The 14,907-nt window shown below is 48.5% G+C and overlaps 1 protein-coding gene across 4 annotated transcripts in view; it reads left to right on the top strand.

The window, feature by feature from the left end:
- MSI2 (musashi RNA binding protein 2) overlaps nt 1-14,907 on the top strand; it is a 436,670-nt gene that overhangs the window by 331,619 nt on the left and 90,144 nt on the right. For all 4 annotated transcript variants that reach the window (XM_023204578.2, XM_023204577.3, XM_023204579.2 and 1 more), the window contains exon 8: nt 13,080-13,162. In XM_023204578.2, the coding sequence (XP_023060346.1) occupies nt 13,080-13,162 (83 nt within the window). The remainder of the gene's footprint in view (nt 1-13,079; nt 13,163-14,907) is intronic.

The raw sequence follows: 14,907 nt of genomic DNA, 5'->3' as shown, positions 1-14,907 counted from the left end.
CTCGGCCTCCCAAAGTGCTGGGATTACAGGCTTGAGCCACCGCGCCCGGCCCACTTGGGAGATTTTAAAACATGCAGATGCTGGGGTGCTACTCCAGACCTAACTCAGTTCTGAGGATGGGACCCGGACATCAGCATTTTAAAATTTTTTCCTGAGTGGCTCTGATGTAAGACTCACTATTGAGAAGCAGTGTTCTAGACTGATGCATCTTACATTTTAATTTGCATAAAATCACCTGTTAAAATGCAGATTCAGGTTCAGTGGGTCCAGGGTGGGGTCTGAGACTGCATTTCCAACCAGCTCTCTGGTGGTGTGGATGTGCTGATTGGTAGAACACCCTAAATAATGAGCTCCGGACTGTGCCGCCCCCCGTCTCCGGTAGCCTCCTCACCTCCTTCCTCCCTCTCCCCATCCCAGGTCTTTGCTAAAGAGTCACGGAGCAGTCTCTGCTCCCTCCTGGCAGAGCCGCCATGCCAGTCCAGCTGCCTGGGCTGCTGGTCACAGCTTCTCAGAGAAATCTGGCTTCCAGATGTTAAGAACAGTTCCTTAACAGCTGGAAGAATATAATAAAATAGGCCAGACCCCACCCCATAGTGCATAAGTATGTGTGTCTCGTGTGAACCACTCGTCAGAGGCACCCGATGGTCATCTGCCTGCCCACAGACTCCAGGCAGGTTTGCTGGCAGTGCAGCCGGGTGGGGTCATTGGAGACGCTGGCAGGAATGACCTCTCTGCGGGGGGCACGGAGGGAACAGTGGGCACCCAGCCAGGGCTCTGTCAGTGGGACTATTCTGAAACCATACCTCATAATAAAAGTCATATAATTTGTGGCAGCGCTGAAAACCTGCTTCCAAGTAGTGGTTTCTTGATGGAGTTTTGGAACCTTATCTGCGGTTGGTAACCATTCCCTGAGAACTTGTTGGAGAAAGGCGAGTGGGCATCTTGAGAAGACTGCTGGGGAAGCTGAATGCACCAGGGTGGGGGGCCAGCATGCCCACACCCTGTGCAGCCAGCACAGTGTGACACTCAAAGATTAATGGATGATTTTTTTTTTTAACCTAAATGAATGCACTTAGGGTCTTTTTTTGAGTTGGAGTCTCGCTCTGTCGCGCAGGCTAGAATGCAGTGATGTGATCTCGGCTCACTGCAACCTCTGCCTCCCAGGTTTAAGCGATTCTACTCAGCCTCCTGAGTAGCTGGGATTACAGGCGTGTGCCACCACTCCTGGCTAATTTTTGTATTTTTAGTAGAGACAGGGTTTCACTATGTTGATCAGACTGGTCTTGAACTCCTGACCTCAAGTTATCCACCTGCCTTGGCCTCCCAAAGTGCTAGGATTACAGGCACGAGCCACCACCACACCCAGCCCTCTTAGGGTCTTCTAAAAGTAACAAGGTGACCTAGGAATTCACTGTATGACTTGTTTTACCTCTCCCTGTCCTGACTCTTATCCCATCATGACAGTTGGTAAAGCACCATGAACGTCTACCTTACAGACATGTCAAGTGGATTTTAACAAGTGAGGCTATACAGAGACAAAAGTAAGCATGTGTGGAGATAGAGATTGGGCTAGAAGAGAAATAACAAGGCTAGTGTGACTGATAGCAGGGGCCAGCTATCTTCTCAGAGGTGCAGGTGTTTTTAAGCAATCCTGGCTGGTGAGGTGGATCATTTGTCTTACAGAGGAGGATACTGAGGGTCAGAGTGGTTGAATAACCTGCTCAGAGTCAGGCAGCCGGTTGTGCTAGAGCCAGAATTTTAGCCCAGATCTACCCAGCTCCAAAGTCTAAGCCCTTTTCCACCCACCTCAGTGGGGACATTAAGTAGATTGAAACTCCCTCTTAGCGTGTGTGTTGCTCGCTGCATGGATGAGGCTGGAGGATGAATGTGAGAGAAGGCGACAGTTTGAAACCCACTGTTTGGTGGAGTGGCTGGGGGTACCAACCCAAATACCCACCTCCAGAGGGAAGAACTTCCAGCTGGTACCCCATCTCCCCTGAGCTCAGAAAGCCCTGAGTTGAGAATCCTTGAAGGCCACACTGCTGCAGTTGGAGCTCGCCAAAGCCGCCTCAGGCTCTGTGGCTTCCAGAGCAGACGTGGAGGCGGCACGTCCTCGTGCCCTTGCTCCAGCTGCGCGCACGACCTCAGCCTCCTCTGCCCCGCTGGGCGCGAGCTGCAGTCCTGGCACCTTCTGCCGGGGTCCTGATCTGAGCCAGTTGTCTAGCGATTTAATTTGGTGAATTTACCACTGCGTCCCAGAGTTTATATTGGCACTTAACAGCAGTAATATGTTTCTCTCTCGCCAAGAACTGACTATTTTCCCGACCAAGATGGAACACCACGCACAAAAAATAGGTTTGTGAACTAATCTGCTGCCCTGACAAGTGTCATTCACAGAATCACTGCTATAGAGCGCGCTCGGAATTAAATGAGGTTGGGGTTGTCTGGCCTGGATCACAGGTGCTTTTTCCCACTCAGTTAACAAGAGTCTGGGATGAGACACCCTTTCCCTGCAGCCGCAGACACTTTCAAATCACACTATCAGTATTCATGAGAGATTTCTCTCTTAGAAAAATGGTTTGAGGATGGTTAGAGGTCTCTCTCTCTCTCTCTCTCTTTTCCCTTCTAACCTCCCTTTCTTCCCTCCAGGGTGGTTCTTTTTAGGGTGCCCCCACCCCCTCTGTCCTTAAAAAACACAGCTCTGTAAACATTTGTCTAATTTCACAAGCTCAGGGAGGTGCGCCCATCAGTTAAAAAAAATCTCCTAGTGCCTGACGCCTGTTTGAAATTCTAAAGTGGAGCTTAATTGCTTTCGCATAAGGATTTGATTCGGGCAAACTGCCCATACCTCTGGGAGTAGAAGCAGATCTGTCATTTACACTTTAGTGTGAACGGGCTCCTGAACCTGGGAGAAAACAGCTTTGTCTTTCCCTGGTCTGCCTTGGATGTCAGAGGCTTCTTAAAGACAGCGTTATTGAGGGGCACGGTGGCTCACGCCTGTGATCCCAGCCCTTGGGGAGGCCAAAATAGGAGGATCACTTGAGGCCAGGAGTTCGAAAGCAGCCTGGTAACATGGCAAAACCCCATCTCTTAAAAAAAAAAAGTTTCCCACTTCATGTAAGAGAGGTCCTCAAAATTCTCTTTCCTGTGGAGAGTTCTGGATTCTCTTTTACCATATGGTCTCCATTTAGCTTGTCCTGAATTGGGAAGCATAGGGCAGAATCAGGCTTGCAGCAGCATCAGAGTTACCAGAGACCTGGGTAAAAACGCGGTTCCTGGGCGACACCCACTGAGACCATGTTAGGAGTCTGCAGAGCCCAGGGATCTGCATTTTTGACAAGCCCTTCCCCCATGAGAGATTCTGCTGCAGGACCACACCCAGAAACATTGGTCTAGGGGCACACTTGGCCTTCACCCCCACCTTGATATATTGTCTAGGAGTGTCCATAAATAAATGGTCGCCAGGTTATGGTGGCCAACTGAAAAACCTCTTTGTAACTAAAGCCTAATGAAACACTTGGTGGTTCATGGTTGGCACCTGACTTTTAGAAGGGTTCTCCTCACATTTCAAGGTCAAGGGTTGGCCAGCACATCCCTGAGCTGAAAAGAAAGAAAAGCACCTTTCCAGTTGAGAAATTGGCTCCCCTCTGGCAAATGCCGCCAACGTAGCTTAATATTAATTTAGGGAATGCAGTCTTGTGCAGTTCCATGGAACTAGATTGGAAATCTGATAGTGCCATTTCTGTTATCTGATTCCTCACACACCTGAGATCACTCCCCGCCCCCCACCCAACTCCCCCCAGCCCCAAAGGTGGCTGCAGAGGCGCAGGTGTGAGCTGGCTCACTAAGTCACTTTCCCCCTCCTGATTAAGCGTGTTGGGGAATAAAGGAGACCCGTGTCGACTCACGCCGATCTCTGCCTTGCCTGTGCTCGAGCCACTTGTAATTCCCCGCAGCCCCAGCCAGCTCTGCAAGGCAGAAAGAAATATGACCAGGCAAGTTGAGAAAATAAATTAAACTAAGTGTCAACTTTTCTTGTTTCTCTCCTCATTATTAAGAGATGGAATGGGGCTCGTTTATCAAGCAGGGGGAGAAATTAATTGACACGGCTTTAATATCATGATGTCTGGCGTGTCTGGTCACATTCCTTCATTTTTTGGAAAGGCATTTTATTATAGTTTACAGCAACCAGCTGCCAAACTACTGGTATAAACAAGGAAGCAGGTGCATGAAGGATGCCACAGTGGAGGGGCTGCGATGCCACCCTGGAGGGGATGGGGACATGGCAGAGAAGGAGGGCCAGTTCAGAAGGGACCCCAAAGGGAGGCTGCTTATTCTGGGCTGAGGGAGGAAGAAGGATATGGGGGAGGAGGGAGGGCTGTGCTAAGAGGGCATGCCCGCAGGCCCCTCGAATCCATCATGGGCTTGTTTGCTGGCCACCAGGAGGGCAGTCTCAAGTATCTGCCTCTGATGGCCTCCTGACCTGAAGTCTTTGTTCTTAACCATCCCCGAGGCTGGGTGCTGTGTGCAGCTCAGGTCAGCCTGCCTGCCCCTTTTCTTTCTTCTTAATAAGGCTAGGGAAGTGAGCACTTCTCTGTCCATCCCTCCAGGGCAGCTGACTTGTCTGAGAGCCAGTTTGTTGCAAAGAGACCTCTAGCATCCAGTCTGGCAGCCCAGTCCTACTTCAGGTACATATGCGGTTGGGGGTCTGGAAAGGTTCAGAGAAGTCACTCTGCTGTGCTCATCCTAGTTAGACTGGCTTAGGAGGTGGTCTAGCTGTTTTTCTGTGTGAAGGTCTTCTTTGCTGTGTATCTCTGAAAATCCCCAGTGCCTCCTTCCCTGCTCTTACGTTTAAGCGATCAGATACTTCAGGGTGCAGGGGAAGCCAACAGAGAGCTGGAGTGGATGACCACATCTTTCCCCACTCTCTCCTTGCCCTCCGTCTGCCGGGTTGTGAGGACCAAGGGCTTTTGCCTATTTCATAGATGTTCTTACAGGGAAACATGGCAGGGACAGGGTTCAGGGATGCAGTTGTTGGACAAGGTAGGAATTGATGAGTATGGAACAGTCTGCCTTCATATGAAGAAGGTGGGCTGCAGGGGAGAGAATACAAGGTCCCACCGGGGCCTCAGTTCTTCATCTGTAAAGTGGGAACGATCATTTCTATTCATGCTCCCCAGGGTGGGGCTGGGGGTGAAGATTGAGTGACAGAGTGGCTGCTCGGTGAGGGCAGATGAGCTTTCTCTTTTTAACGTTATTATTAGAATGTGGACTGATCCTCAGTAACCGCCTTTGGGAAACAGATGTGAGTTGTAATGGAAGGAATCCTAGCCCTTCCCACCTTACAGAGTCCACACTGGCACCTGGGTGTGAAAGCACACACAGCCTGATCGTCACTTACCCTTTCCCAATACCTAGTGTCTGAAAATGCCCAGGAACCTCTAATGGCAACCCCAGTTGGCTCTCACTGAAACCAAGCTGTCGTGCAGTGATTTCCCAACATGGCAGCCAGTAATCAGAAACATGCTGCTGCTTTTGAAAAGGTAGCTTGTTTTTTTCCTTGGAACATATTGATCTTCTGAGTTATATTTTTCTTCAAGCAAAGCCAAGCCATGTGATGCCACCTACCCATGCCTGCCGTGCATCTGTGCACACTACTCATCTCTTCTGTGCTTCCAGGTGGGGCCTCAGACCTTCCAAGTTTAGGGTTGCAGGACAGCTGACTTGCCAAACCTGCCACAGGTCATGGAGGTGACCTAGAAATGTTCCACGTTGGGGCTGGGGACAGCCCGAGGCGTGGGGTTGCCAATGGACACACAGCCAACTGGGGCTTGACTTGTGACGATGCAAGCAGACCACCATGCCTCCTTGCCAGGTCGGCCCCTCTCACAGTCTCTGAGCCATATGGCCACCAAATCCAGCCCTGAACACTCACTGATCCAAAGAAGACCCTGACAGTCTGCTCCAGAAAAGTAGCGGGGAGTATGAAAGTAACTTGGGGTACCACTCCTGGGTTCAGCTCTTGCTAAACATGGTTTAGTGGCCATGTCATGATGGATGAGTCACTGAACTGTGCAGAGCAACTGAGCACAATGACAGTAGCAGAGCCTGCCCTGCCTCTCACAGAGTTGCCTTGGGGACCAGGTGGGATAATGGATGAAAAGGATTTTCAAACCAGAAAGTGCTCCCCACGCCCAAACCCAAGGGATTCGTTTGTGCTGGAAGCAAACCATGAATATTGCTTTCCCCAAATACTGGGTTATTAGCAAGAGAGGGAAGTTGCATGAGTTATAAATATTCTTAAGTACACATACCTTAAATTTCTCATGGGATACTCAGAATAAATTTGACAATCTGGGGTTTTTTCTTCCCTCATTTTTTTTCTCCATTAACCAAGTGTGTTAACTCATGACTTGCATTGATTTTCACTGAAGATGCGTTAGATACTACATGATTGCCTGTTAGTGTTCATTGACCTATATGATAAGAGAAGAAAATTATTTTTGAGGCTAGGAGGAGGCTGTTCCCATCTTTCTCTCTCTGACCTAAAAACAATTCTCTTGTAAGTTAACTGTCGATGTTCCTCGGTGACTGCATTTGGAGCAGGTCATTTTAATTTTGAGGTATCTCGTTTTCAGATTTCGATCTTCTTCTGTGTATGTGGTTTTTTTTTTTTTTTTTTCTTCGTAGCCTTGTATTATTCAGATGAATATTTAGTTTTGTTCATTTGGATAAAAGAGGAGGAAAAGGTTTGACTGTTAAATGCTTATCTCTTAAATAGCACTTACTTGTTAGTTTCTAATAATAGCTTCATTCAAGAGAATGTTAGAATTTCATTTTTAAATGCTCCCTGTCGACTGCTACCCTATTAATATCCATTTTTAAACCACTGGTGTTTAGGGTTAACCTTCCCACCACCTTCTTTGTCCCAGCTTTGCTGAACTTCTGGAGCCCCTTGGAAGTGTAGGGTGCAGTGTTAAGGTGGGGGCTTTAGGAGAGGGGGGGCAGGTGCCACTTGGCTGATGCCAATTTGGTGAACTAGTCTCTTGTCCCCTTCTGGCCCTTTGTTGCCCCCACCTCCCCTGGTTGTCAGTCCCTGGATCTCCTCTCCATTCTGGGTGGGGGCTTGAGTGTGTTTAAGTACCCAGGGAGGAGTTCTCTGGTTCTTAGGACCAAGGGAGCAGTGGATGTTCACAGGGGTAACCCAGAGGGCCCCAGTGGAGTGCCAGCCCTCACAGACTCACCGTGGATTAGAGCCCTCACCCTGCCAGGGGCTGGAGCAGGACCCCTGCTTCTGCCTGCTTCTTTTAGAGGTCCAGAGAGGCGAAGGGACACTCTGGGGGCACACAGCTTGTTATCTGGCCTCTTGCTGAGTGAAGATAATTACCTCTTGCTGAGTGAGTGTCTTTTACCCGGCTGCTACACCTCAGTTTGATGGGCCTTCATGAGGCTCCATTTCTGATTCTCTGTGGGGCCCTCTTTTAGGACAATGAGAAGGAAATAATCACGATTCCCTGTCCTCCAGCTCTCCCAAATCCCCTGTACATCCAGTAGACTGTTCAAAAGACTATGATGCCTTGAAAACCTATGTCAAAACAAGCCAGGCACAACAGTACAGGACATATAGTGTATGATGCCACTTGTATGGGAAAATTCATAGTCATAACAGGTAAAATATAGGCCCGTGGGGTAGCTCATGCCTGTAATCCCAACACTTTGGGAGGCTGAGGCAGGAGGATCGCTTGAGCCCAGGAGTTTCGAGACCAGCCTGGGTAACATGGTGAAACCCCATCTCTACAAAAAAACATTTCAAAAAATTAGCCAGGCGTGGTGGCACACACCTGTAGTCTCAGCTGCCTGACAGCCTGAGATAAGAGGATTGCTTAAGCTTGGGAGATCGAGACTGCAATGAGCCAAGATTGTTCTACTTCACTCTAGCCTAAGTGACAGAGGACTGAGACCCTGTCTCAAAAAAAAAAAAGAAAAAGAAAAAGGTAAAATAGAGGTGACTAGGGCTGGGGGAGGGGGAAATGGGAAGTTATTTAATGGGTACAGAAAAGGTCAGGAGGTGGATACTGGTGATGGCTGCACAGCGTTTTAAGTGTACTTAATACCACTGAATTGTGTGATTAAAAATGGCTACAATGACCGAGCACATTGGCTCATGCCTATAATCCCAGCACTTTGGGAGGCTGAGGCAGGCAATCACCTGAGTTCAGGAGCTCGAGACCAGCCTCACCAACATGGTAAAATCCCATCTCTACTATAAATACAAAATTAGCCGGGTGTGGTGGCGTGCACATGTAGTCCCAGCTACTTGGGAGGCTGAGGCAGGAGAATCGCACGAGCCCGGGAGGTGGAGGTTTCTGTGAGCTGAGATCACGTCACTGCACTACAACCTGGGTGACAGACCAAGATTCTGTCTCAAAAAAAAAGAAAAAGGCTAAGATGGTAAATTTTATGTTATGTATATTTTTACCACAGTAAAATACTTATTTCAGAAAAGAAGACTGTGATGCCAAAAGGATTTTTCTCACCCATCACTCTATCCCAAATTTCTGACCCCATTGTTTTTGTCCTCCACTGCTCATTTTAGTTCATTTTGGGGGTTATTCACCACTAAGTTACTAATTTGTTGTAAATGCTAATGCATCTGTGAAATAAAAATGATTATATGTTAAGGAATAACACTTATTGATAATTAAGTGTTCTGTTGCTTCTTTGCTTTCCCCAAATGGAATAAATAAATATTTTAGACATAATCAAGTTTGTTTTCTGTGCTCGGGCCAAACAGACAGAGATGTTGAAATGATATAGGTCTTTAAAATACGGCAAATGAGTCTTGGCATCGCTGAATTGTTATGCATTCAGGGTACATAGGCTTGAAATCCAGGCTATCTCCTCTAATCAGAAAAATCATTTTTGTGATACTTGAATTTTGAGTCCTGTGGGGTTAGGAAAAGGACCAGCAGGGAGAATAACAGAGTCAGAATTTGAAATGATGCCCTGAGTCTTGCCCCAACCCTTCCCGGTGCAACGGTCTGCATTTTAATTCCTGTCTCCTAGCTCAGTCACCCTTCTTCCCATCTCAGAGCGGGAAACTGGGGCATCAGAGAGTCCTGAATGGTATGGAGGTGATTTGTGCAGTGGACCAGGAAGGAGTTGGTTTGCAGCAGGAAAGCAGCTCCCATGGCAAGGAACTCAGCCATGGCCTGCTATGGTGACTTGACTTACTCTGGCCTGTATTCTAGGATCAAGTGTGTTTGCTTAGCTGCAAGGTGGCTTTAAACCAGGCTGTCCTCTGGCTCGTGGAGCGGTGCCCTTCACTGGTGGCACTGACTTCATGCTCTTTCCCCATAGCCAGAACGGGTTTTTCTCATTCAACCACTCTCTCCTGCTTTCAGTCCAGAGCAGCATGATTGGCCAAGTCAGCAGGCCTGGCGGGGGGAGGTCGTGTGCGGCCCCCCTGTGTGGGATATGGGGGTGGCTGAAACCTAGAACCTTGCTGTATTCGTTTTCTGTGGCTGCCATAACAAATTACCACAAACCTGGTGGCTTAAAACAACAGAAGCTTCTCGTCTCACAGTTCTGGAAGCCACTGCTGCACTCCCTCCAAAGGTTCTGGGAGACAGTCGTTCCTTGCCTTCTGGAAGACCAGCGTCTCAAGGCTCCAGGTGTTCCTGGTTTGTGGTGGTACCATTCCATTCTCTGCCTACCTCTGTCTTCACATGGCCTTCTTCTCTTTCTCTGTGTCTCAAATATCCCCTGTTTGTCTTTTAAGGACACCTGTCATTGGATTTAGGGTCCACCCTAAATCCAGGATAATCTCTTCTCAAGATTCTTAATTAAATTACATTTGCAAAAGCTCTTTTTCCAAATAAGGTCACATTCATAAATTCCAGGGATTAGGACATGGATGTATGTTTGGAGGGCCACTATTCAACCTGCTACACCTGTCCTAATTAGCAGTGAGGTTCCCTGAAAACCGGCCTATCCTGGCTTGTTTTATTTGCAAGGTGCCTGGGCGTGGGGGCTGGAGCAGACGGGTGACCTTCAAAGACAGATGAGAGCCAGAGTGCCCTGCAGGCTGGAAGCGAGGGGTGGGAGGGAGAGGCTCCCCCTGCATGAGATCCTCTGACTCGTGCCTGTTTGTGAATTGTGCAAGCAGAGGGCCATTGCCTTGTTGATCTCCGCGTCCTTCACAATGCCTAGCAGAGGTGGCAGCTGGTAAATGCAGAAGGAAGAGCGGAATCAGTCTTGAGGCAAAGCAGTGACTCAAGTGGATTAGCAAGATGCTCAGAACCTGGAGGAGCAGAAAAGGCTCATTCAGTCACTCACTCAGCACTTAGTGTGTGTTAGGGACCCTGTTCCGTCCTGAGGACCCTCAGAGAACAAGACCCCAGCGTCACCCTCTTGCAGGGTGCTCTGGCTTGAAGTCACGCTGGCCAAATTCCGCAGCCTCTGCAGTGTCGCCCCTCCCTCCCTGTGGAATTCCAGGAGGGCGCTGGCTCTTAATCCATTCTCCTGGGGCCAGTTAGGATCTGGGCCCTAGGAGGGTGGGGGTGGGGGGAAGGGGATTAACCAAAAAGATTAAGTCCCTGGCTGAGTGCTCCAGGGCTCCTTGACTGGGTGGGAGTTTTAACCTGACGTTTTTAAGGCTCCTCCCAACCCAGAATTCCTGACACATACCCCTGTAGGGTGAGCTGAACGCCCTCAGGAAACTGAAAGCGCTTAAAGCAGCGCTTGGGGAACAAATACGCCAAAGCCCAAAGAGAAGTGGCGTGGGGACGGTGTCGCTGCGGGTCCTCTCCAGCTCTGCAGTGATCAGTGGGACCAAGGGCCAAGGAGAAGGAGATGCCCAAAGAGAGGGTATAGGATAGTGTTCCCAGTAGCTTTCTCTCAAAGGACTTGGTTTAGCGGGCAGGGGGTATAAACCTGGTCAAAGGTTTTTTTGTTGGACGGCATTTCAAACAACGTATCATGTCGGATGTCTGCTTCAGGCCTCTGAGGTGACTGACAACCTAGCTTTTACTGGGTGACACTAGGAGAAACTTGCCATCTTTGAGCCTCTCCAGCAGACACTCGTGTCCACTTTATGGTATGTCTGATGCTGTCTTATGTATCTACAACGGGCTGGACTGTGTGTGCTGGGAGCATTGGCCCAGTATTTGGTGTGTGGTGGTAGCAAATGGCATGATAAAGATCGCGATTGCTGTGTTTCGTGGTCCTAGCCTTCTGTTTTACTGGAAATGGTTTGAGAGCAGAGAGTAGCCTTTTGTATTCTTGTACTGAAGAATCTGCTAGTCCCTGCAGGAGCTATGCTAAAGGAGCTCCACATATCAGCTCCCCGTTTCCTGGTGTTCCTTAGAAGAAGGTGTTGTTAGAGTTGGATGCAGGAGAGTCAGAAGGGACCTGAGAAATTCCCTCTCCGTCCTGTGTTGCAGAGACCCAAAATAGACAGAGAGCTTGAAAAGGAAGCATCTGTATTTTACTCATTGACTGGAAACACAATTTTCATAATATAATTGTGATAGAACAGCCATTCAGTTTTTGTCTTCCTGCTTGGTGTGTCTAGCTTAGTGTTCAGCCAGGTTCGTACCTTTCGGGAGAAGAGTGTCTTAGTTGGGGCGGCTATAAGGAAGTACCAAGGTCTATGAAAAACAGTTTATTTCTCACAGTTCTGGAAGCTGGCAGTGTCAGAGCAGAGTGCCAGCACGGTCAGTTCTGAGAGGGGCCCCCTTCCTGTGTACAGACAGCTGCCTTCCTATTGCATCCTCGCATGGTAGAGAGAAAAAACAAGCTTTCTAGTGTCTTTCTGTAAGGGCACTAATTCCATTTATGACGGCCCCATCCTCACAATCTCATCACCTCCCAAAGGCCCAAACTCTTAATACCATCACATTGGGAGTTTGGATTTCAACATGAATCTGGGTGGGGGATGTGGGGGGCAGCGGGGGGTGGCCACAGACATTCAGATGGCAGCAGACAGCCTTGTGAATCCTGATTTGGGTTGTGACAGGAGGTGTGGAACCCAGGGTCCAGTTCTACCACCTTCATTTGCAGATGCAAAAGTTGAGGCTCAGAGAGGGGAAGGGGCTTCCACAGATTAAACCTAAAGTAGATGCACAGTGAGAACCGGAAGCCAGGTCTCAATCTCCCCATCAGAGTGTCTGCCCCCACTGCCTGTGCTCCCTCGCCATGTTAGCGCCACCACGTGGCAACTGCATCCCATCCAAGGAGGGTGCAACCCTGCGTGGGGCCACGTGGTAAAGCAGCACTTACTGAGTGGGGTCACAGATGGGGCCACATGCTGGAAACGCTGTCGGAGGTGGGAGGAGAAGAAAGAAAAGGGGCAGGAGGGTAGGGAGAGGAACTGAGGATACTGAGCAGCAGTCGCTTGCCAAAATTCTTCAGTGCAGCTTGTCTAGCAAAGCCAGTCTCCAGCCGAGTAAGTACAGTGGATAGCTGACGGGCTGACAGCAGGCATCAAACAGTCTTAAACTGCCCCAAATCCACGGCGCTTTTGAAGCAGCAGTAGAAAAAGGATGCCTGCGCGGAACACAGGCCTGAAACTTTTAATAGTTTCTTCCAGGCCTCAGGATGTCCTGATGAGGTATTAGAGGAAGTAATTCAGGAAGAAAAGGACAAATAACCGCCTCCGTCTGGAGGCCGACCCGAGGGCTGGCCAGGGCTGCTCGCGGAAAGGGCAAGCGTGGCCCCGCAGTGATCCACGAGGCTCTCGTTAGCCCACCCGCCTGCTGCGGTGCACAGAGCCGCGGGGCTCTGACCCTTGTAAATAACAGACAAGTAAATTTCTTGTTTGCTTCGGGGCAAATGTAAACCGCACAGTGCCCGCTGCATGTGGGTGAAATCATTAACTTTTCCTCGCTGTCGGAAGGGTGCTCTGTACAAATTAGAAATCATTGCCTCCAACCTCAAGGCCCTCCCAAGGATCCGCCCACCTACCCCCAGACCAGGAGGCTGTCAAGACCTCAGGATGTCAGAGAAAAACCGTGGGCCTGCCAGAACTGAACTCACCCCACCTCTCTTTGTTTTTTCTTCTCTCTCTTTTCCTTTAGGGTTTGGATTTGTCACTTTTGAGAATGAAGATGTTGTGGAGAAAGTCTGTGAGATTCATTTCCATGAAATCAATAATAAAATGGTAAGTGTGTAGCGGTTGTGCTGAAATGGAACGCCCCCTTCCTCTGTGTACACACCCCGTCTTGCAGACTGCTGCAGCCCATCATCAGGCTGGAGTGGGCAGGGGTGGGGAGGGGCTAGATGCTCGGGGTCCGGTCCTGTGAACAGTAGCAGTTGTTTCATACTGAGGTGGACAAACTCTATAAAGGGCCAGGTCGTGAATATTTTTATCTTTGCAGGCCATACAGCTGACTGCAACTACCCAGTTCTGCTGGGTAGAGTCCATAGGCAATGAAGGAGTGGGGCTGTGTTTCAATAAAGCTTTGTTTATGGACACCAAAATTTGAACTTTATATACTTTTCACAGGTCACAAAATATTAATTTTCTAACCACTTAAAATGTAAAAACCAGGCCAAGCATGGTGACTCACACCTTATAGTTTCTGCACTTTAAAAGGCCAAGGCAGGAAAATCACTTGAGGCCAGGAGTTCAAGACCAGCCTGGGAAACAGCCAGACCTCATCTCTTAAAAAAAAAAAAAAAAAAAAATTAGTGGGCCGCAGTGTGCCTGTAGCCCCACCTACTCGGGAGGCTGAGGTGGGAGGATCACCTGACCCTGGGAGGTTGAGGCTTCAGCGAGCCATGATCACAACACTGCACTCCAACCTGGGCAACAAAGCGAAACCCTGTCTCAAAAAAATAAAAATAAAATAAAAAGTAAAAACCATTCTTAATTCTTGGACTTTACAAAAACAGGCAGAGGGGCTGGATTTGACCTATGAGTCGTAACTTGCTGACACCTGGCTTAGGATATTCTTTTGCTGTGCAGCTTTTGAGGGGTATATCCTAGATAGGAAGTTTACTGCACCAAACTGTTTTTCTCTTTGGGTCCTGCTGGAAAATTGACATTCCCTCCCTTGCCATCAATTAATTTCTGCCCTCTTGATCAGCTGCTTCCTTCCCTCTCTTTGGCTCTTTAAAGTTCTTTTTTCTGCCACAGCAGCCTCAAAAGGAAGGGAGGTTGGATTACTGGAAGTTTGGGAAGCCATGTAGGCCTCCCAGATCAGTGGCCACCAGAGGGTGCCATATCATGCATAGCATTTGCGCACTCAAAGTCTCAAACTCCTTTCTTCAGATTGAGTGGGGGGTGAAAATTCCCTTCTTTGTTGGCTCCAGAAAAATAGAAGCTCAGCAGGTGTTTCTGGAACCATCAGCAGGTCCTTCGGAGCAAAAACATTTTGGTTGGCTATGAGAGCCTCCAGCCTCAAGAGAAGAGGGAGGGCAGATTTGTGTTTCAATTGCCGCTGTAACTTTAATATTTTCTTCCTTTTGTCAAAACATTTCTTGCTTCTGAAACATGCATTCAGACATGCATTGTATATTGGTCTGATATGTGTTCACCAACTTTAAATTCAATAATAGAGCTTTTAGTGTGGATAAGATCAAAGCAATCTGCTTAGCATGTGGTGCTACAGGCCTGATTCAATATTTGACTTGCTAATTTTTTCCCAGGGCACTAAAATAATATTGTTCATATTGTTCCTTGCCGTCATATGCATCTGAAATGAAAATACTCTTTTTTTGCATACTGTATGTTGGAGGCATCAGCTCAGACATTAAAATGGTAGGGGGGAGATAAGTGTGTAGGAATAACACAGGTCCCCTCATAGGCTTTCTCTGCTCCCCAATTGTCAGCGCAAGTTTACAATTGGTACTTTTATCTTGGTAGGTTACTACTTGCTATATATATATATATATATATATATA

Source organism: Piliocolobus tephrosceles, chromosome 16 (genome assembly GCF_002776525.5).
Source record: "Piliocolobus tephrosceles isolate RC106 chromosome 16, ASM277652v3, whole genome shotgun sequence".
Taxonomy (NCBI): Eukaryota; Metazoa; Chordata; class Mammalia; order Primates; family Cercopithecidae; genus Piliocolobus; species Piliocolobus tephrosceles.
Note: the sequence above shows the minus strand (reverse complement) of the source record. Positions and strands in the feature narration are given on the sequence as shown.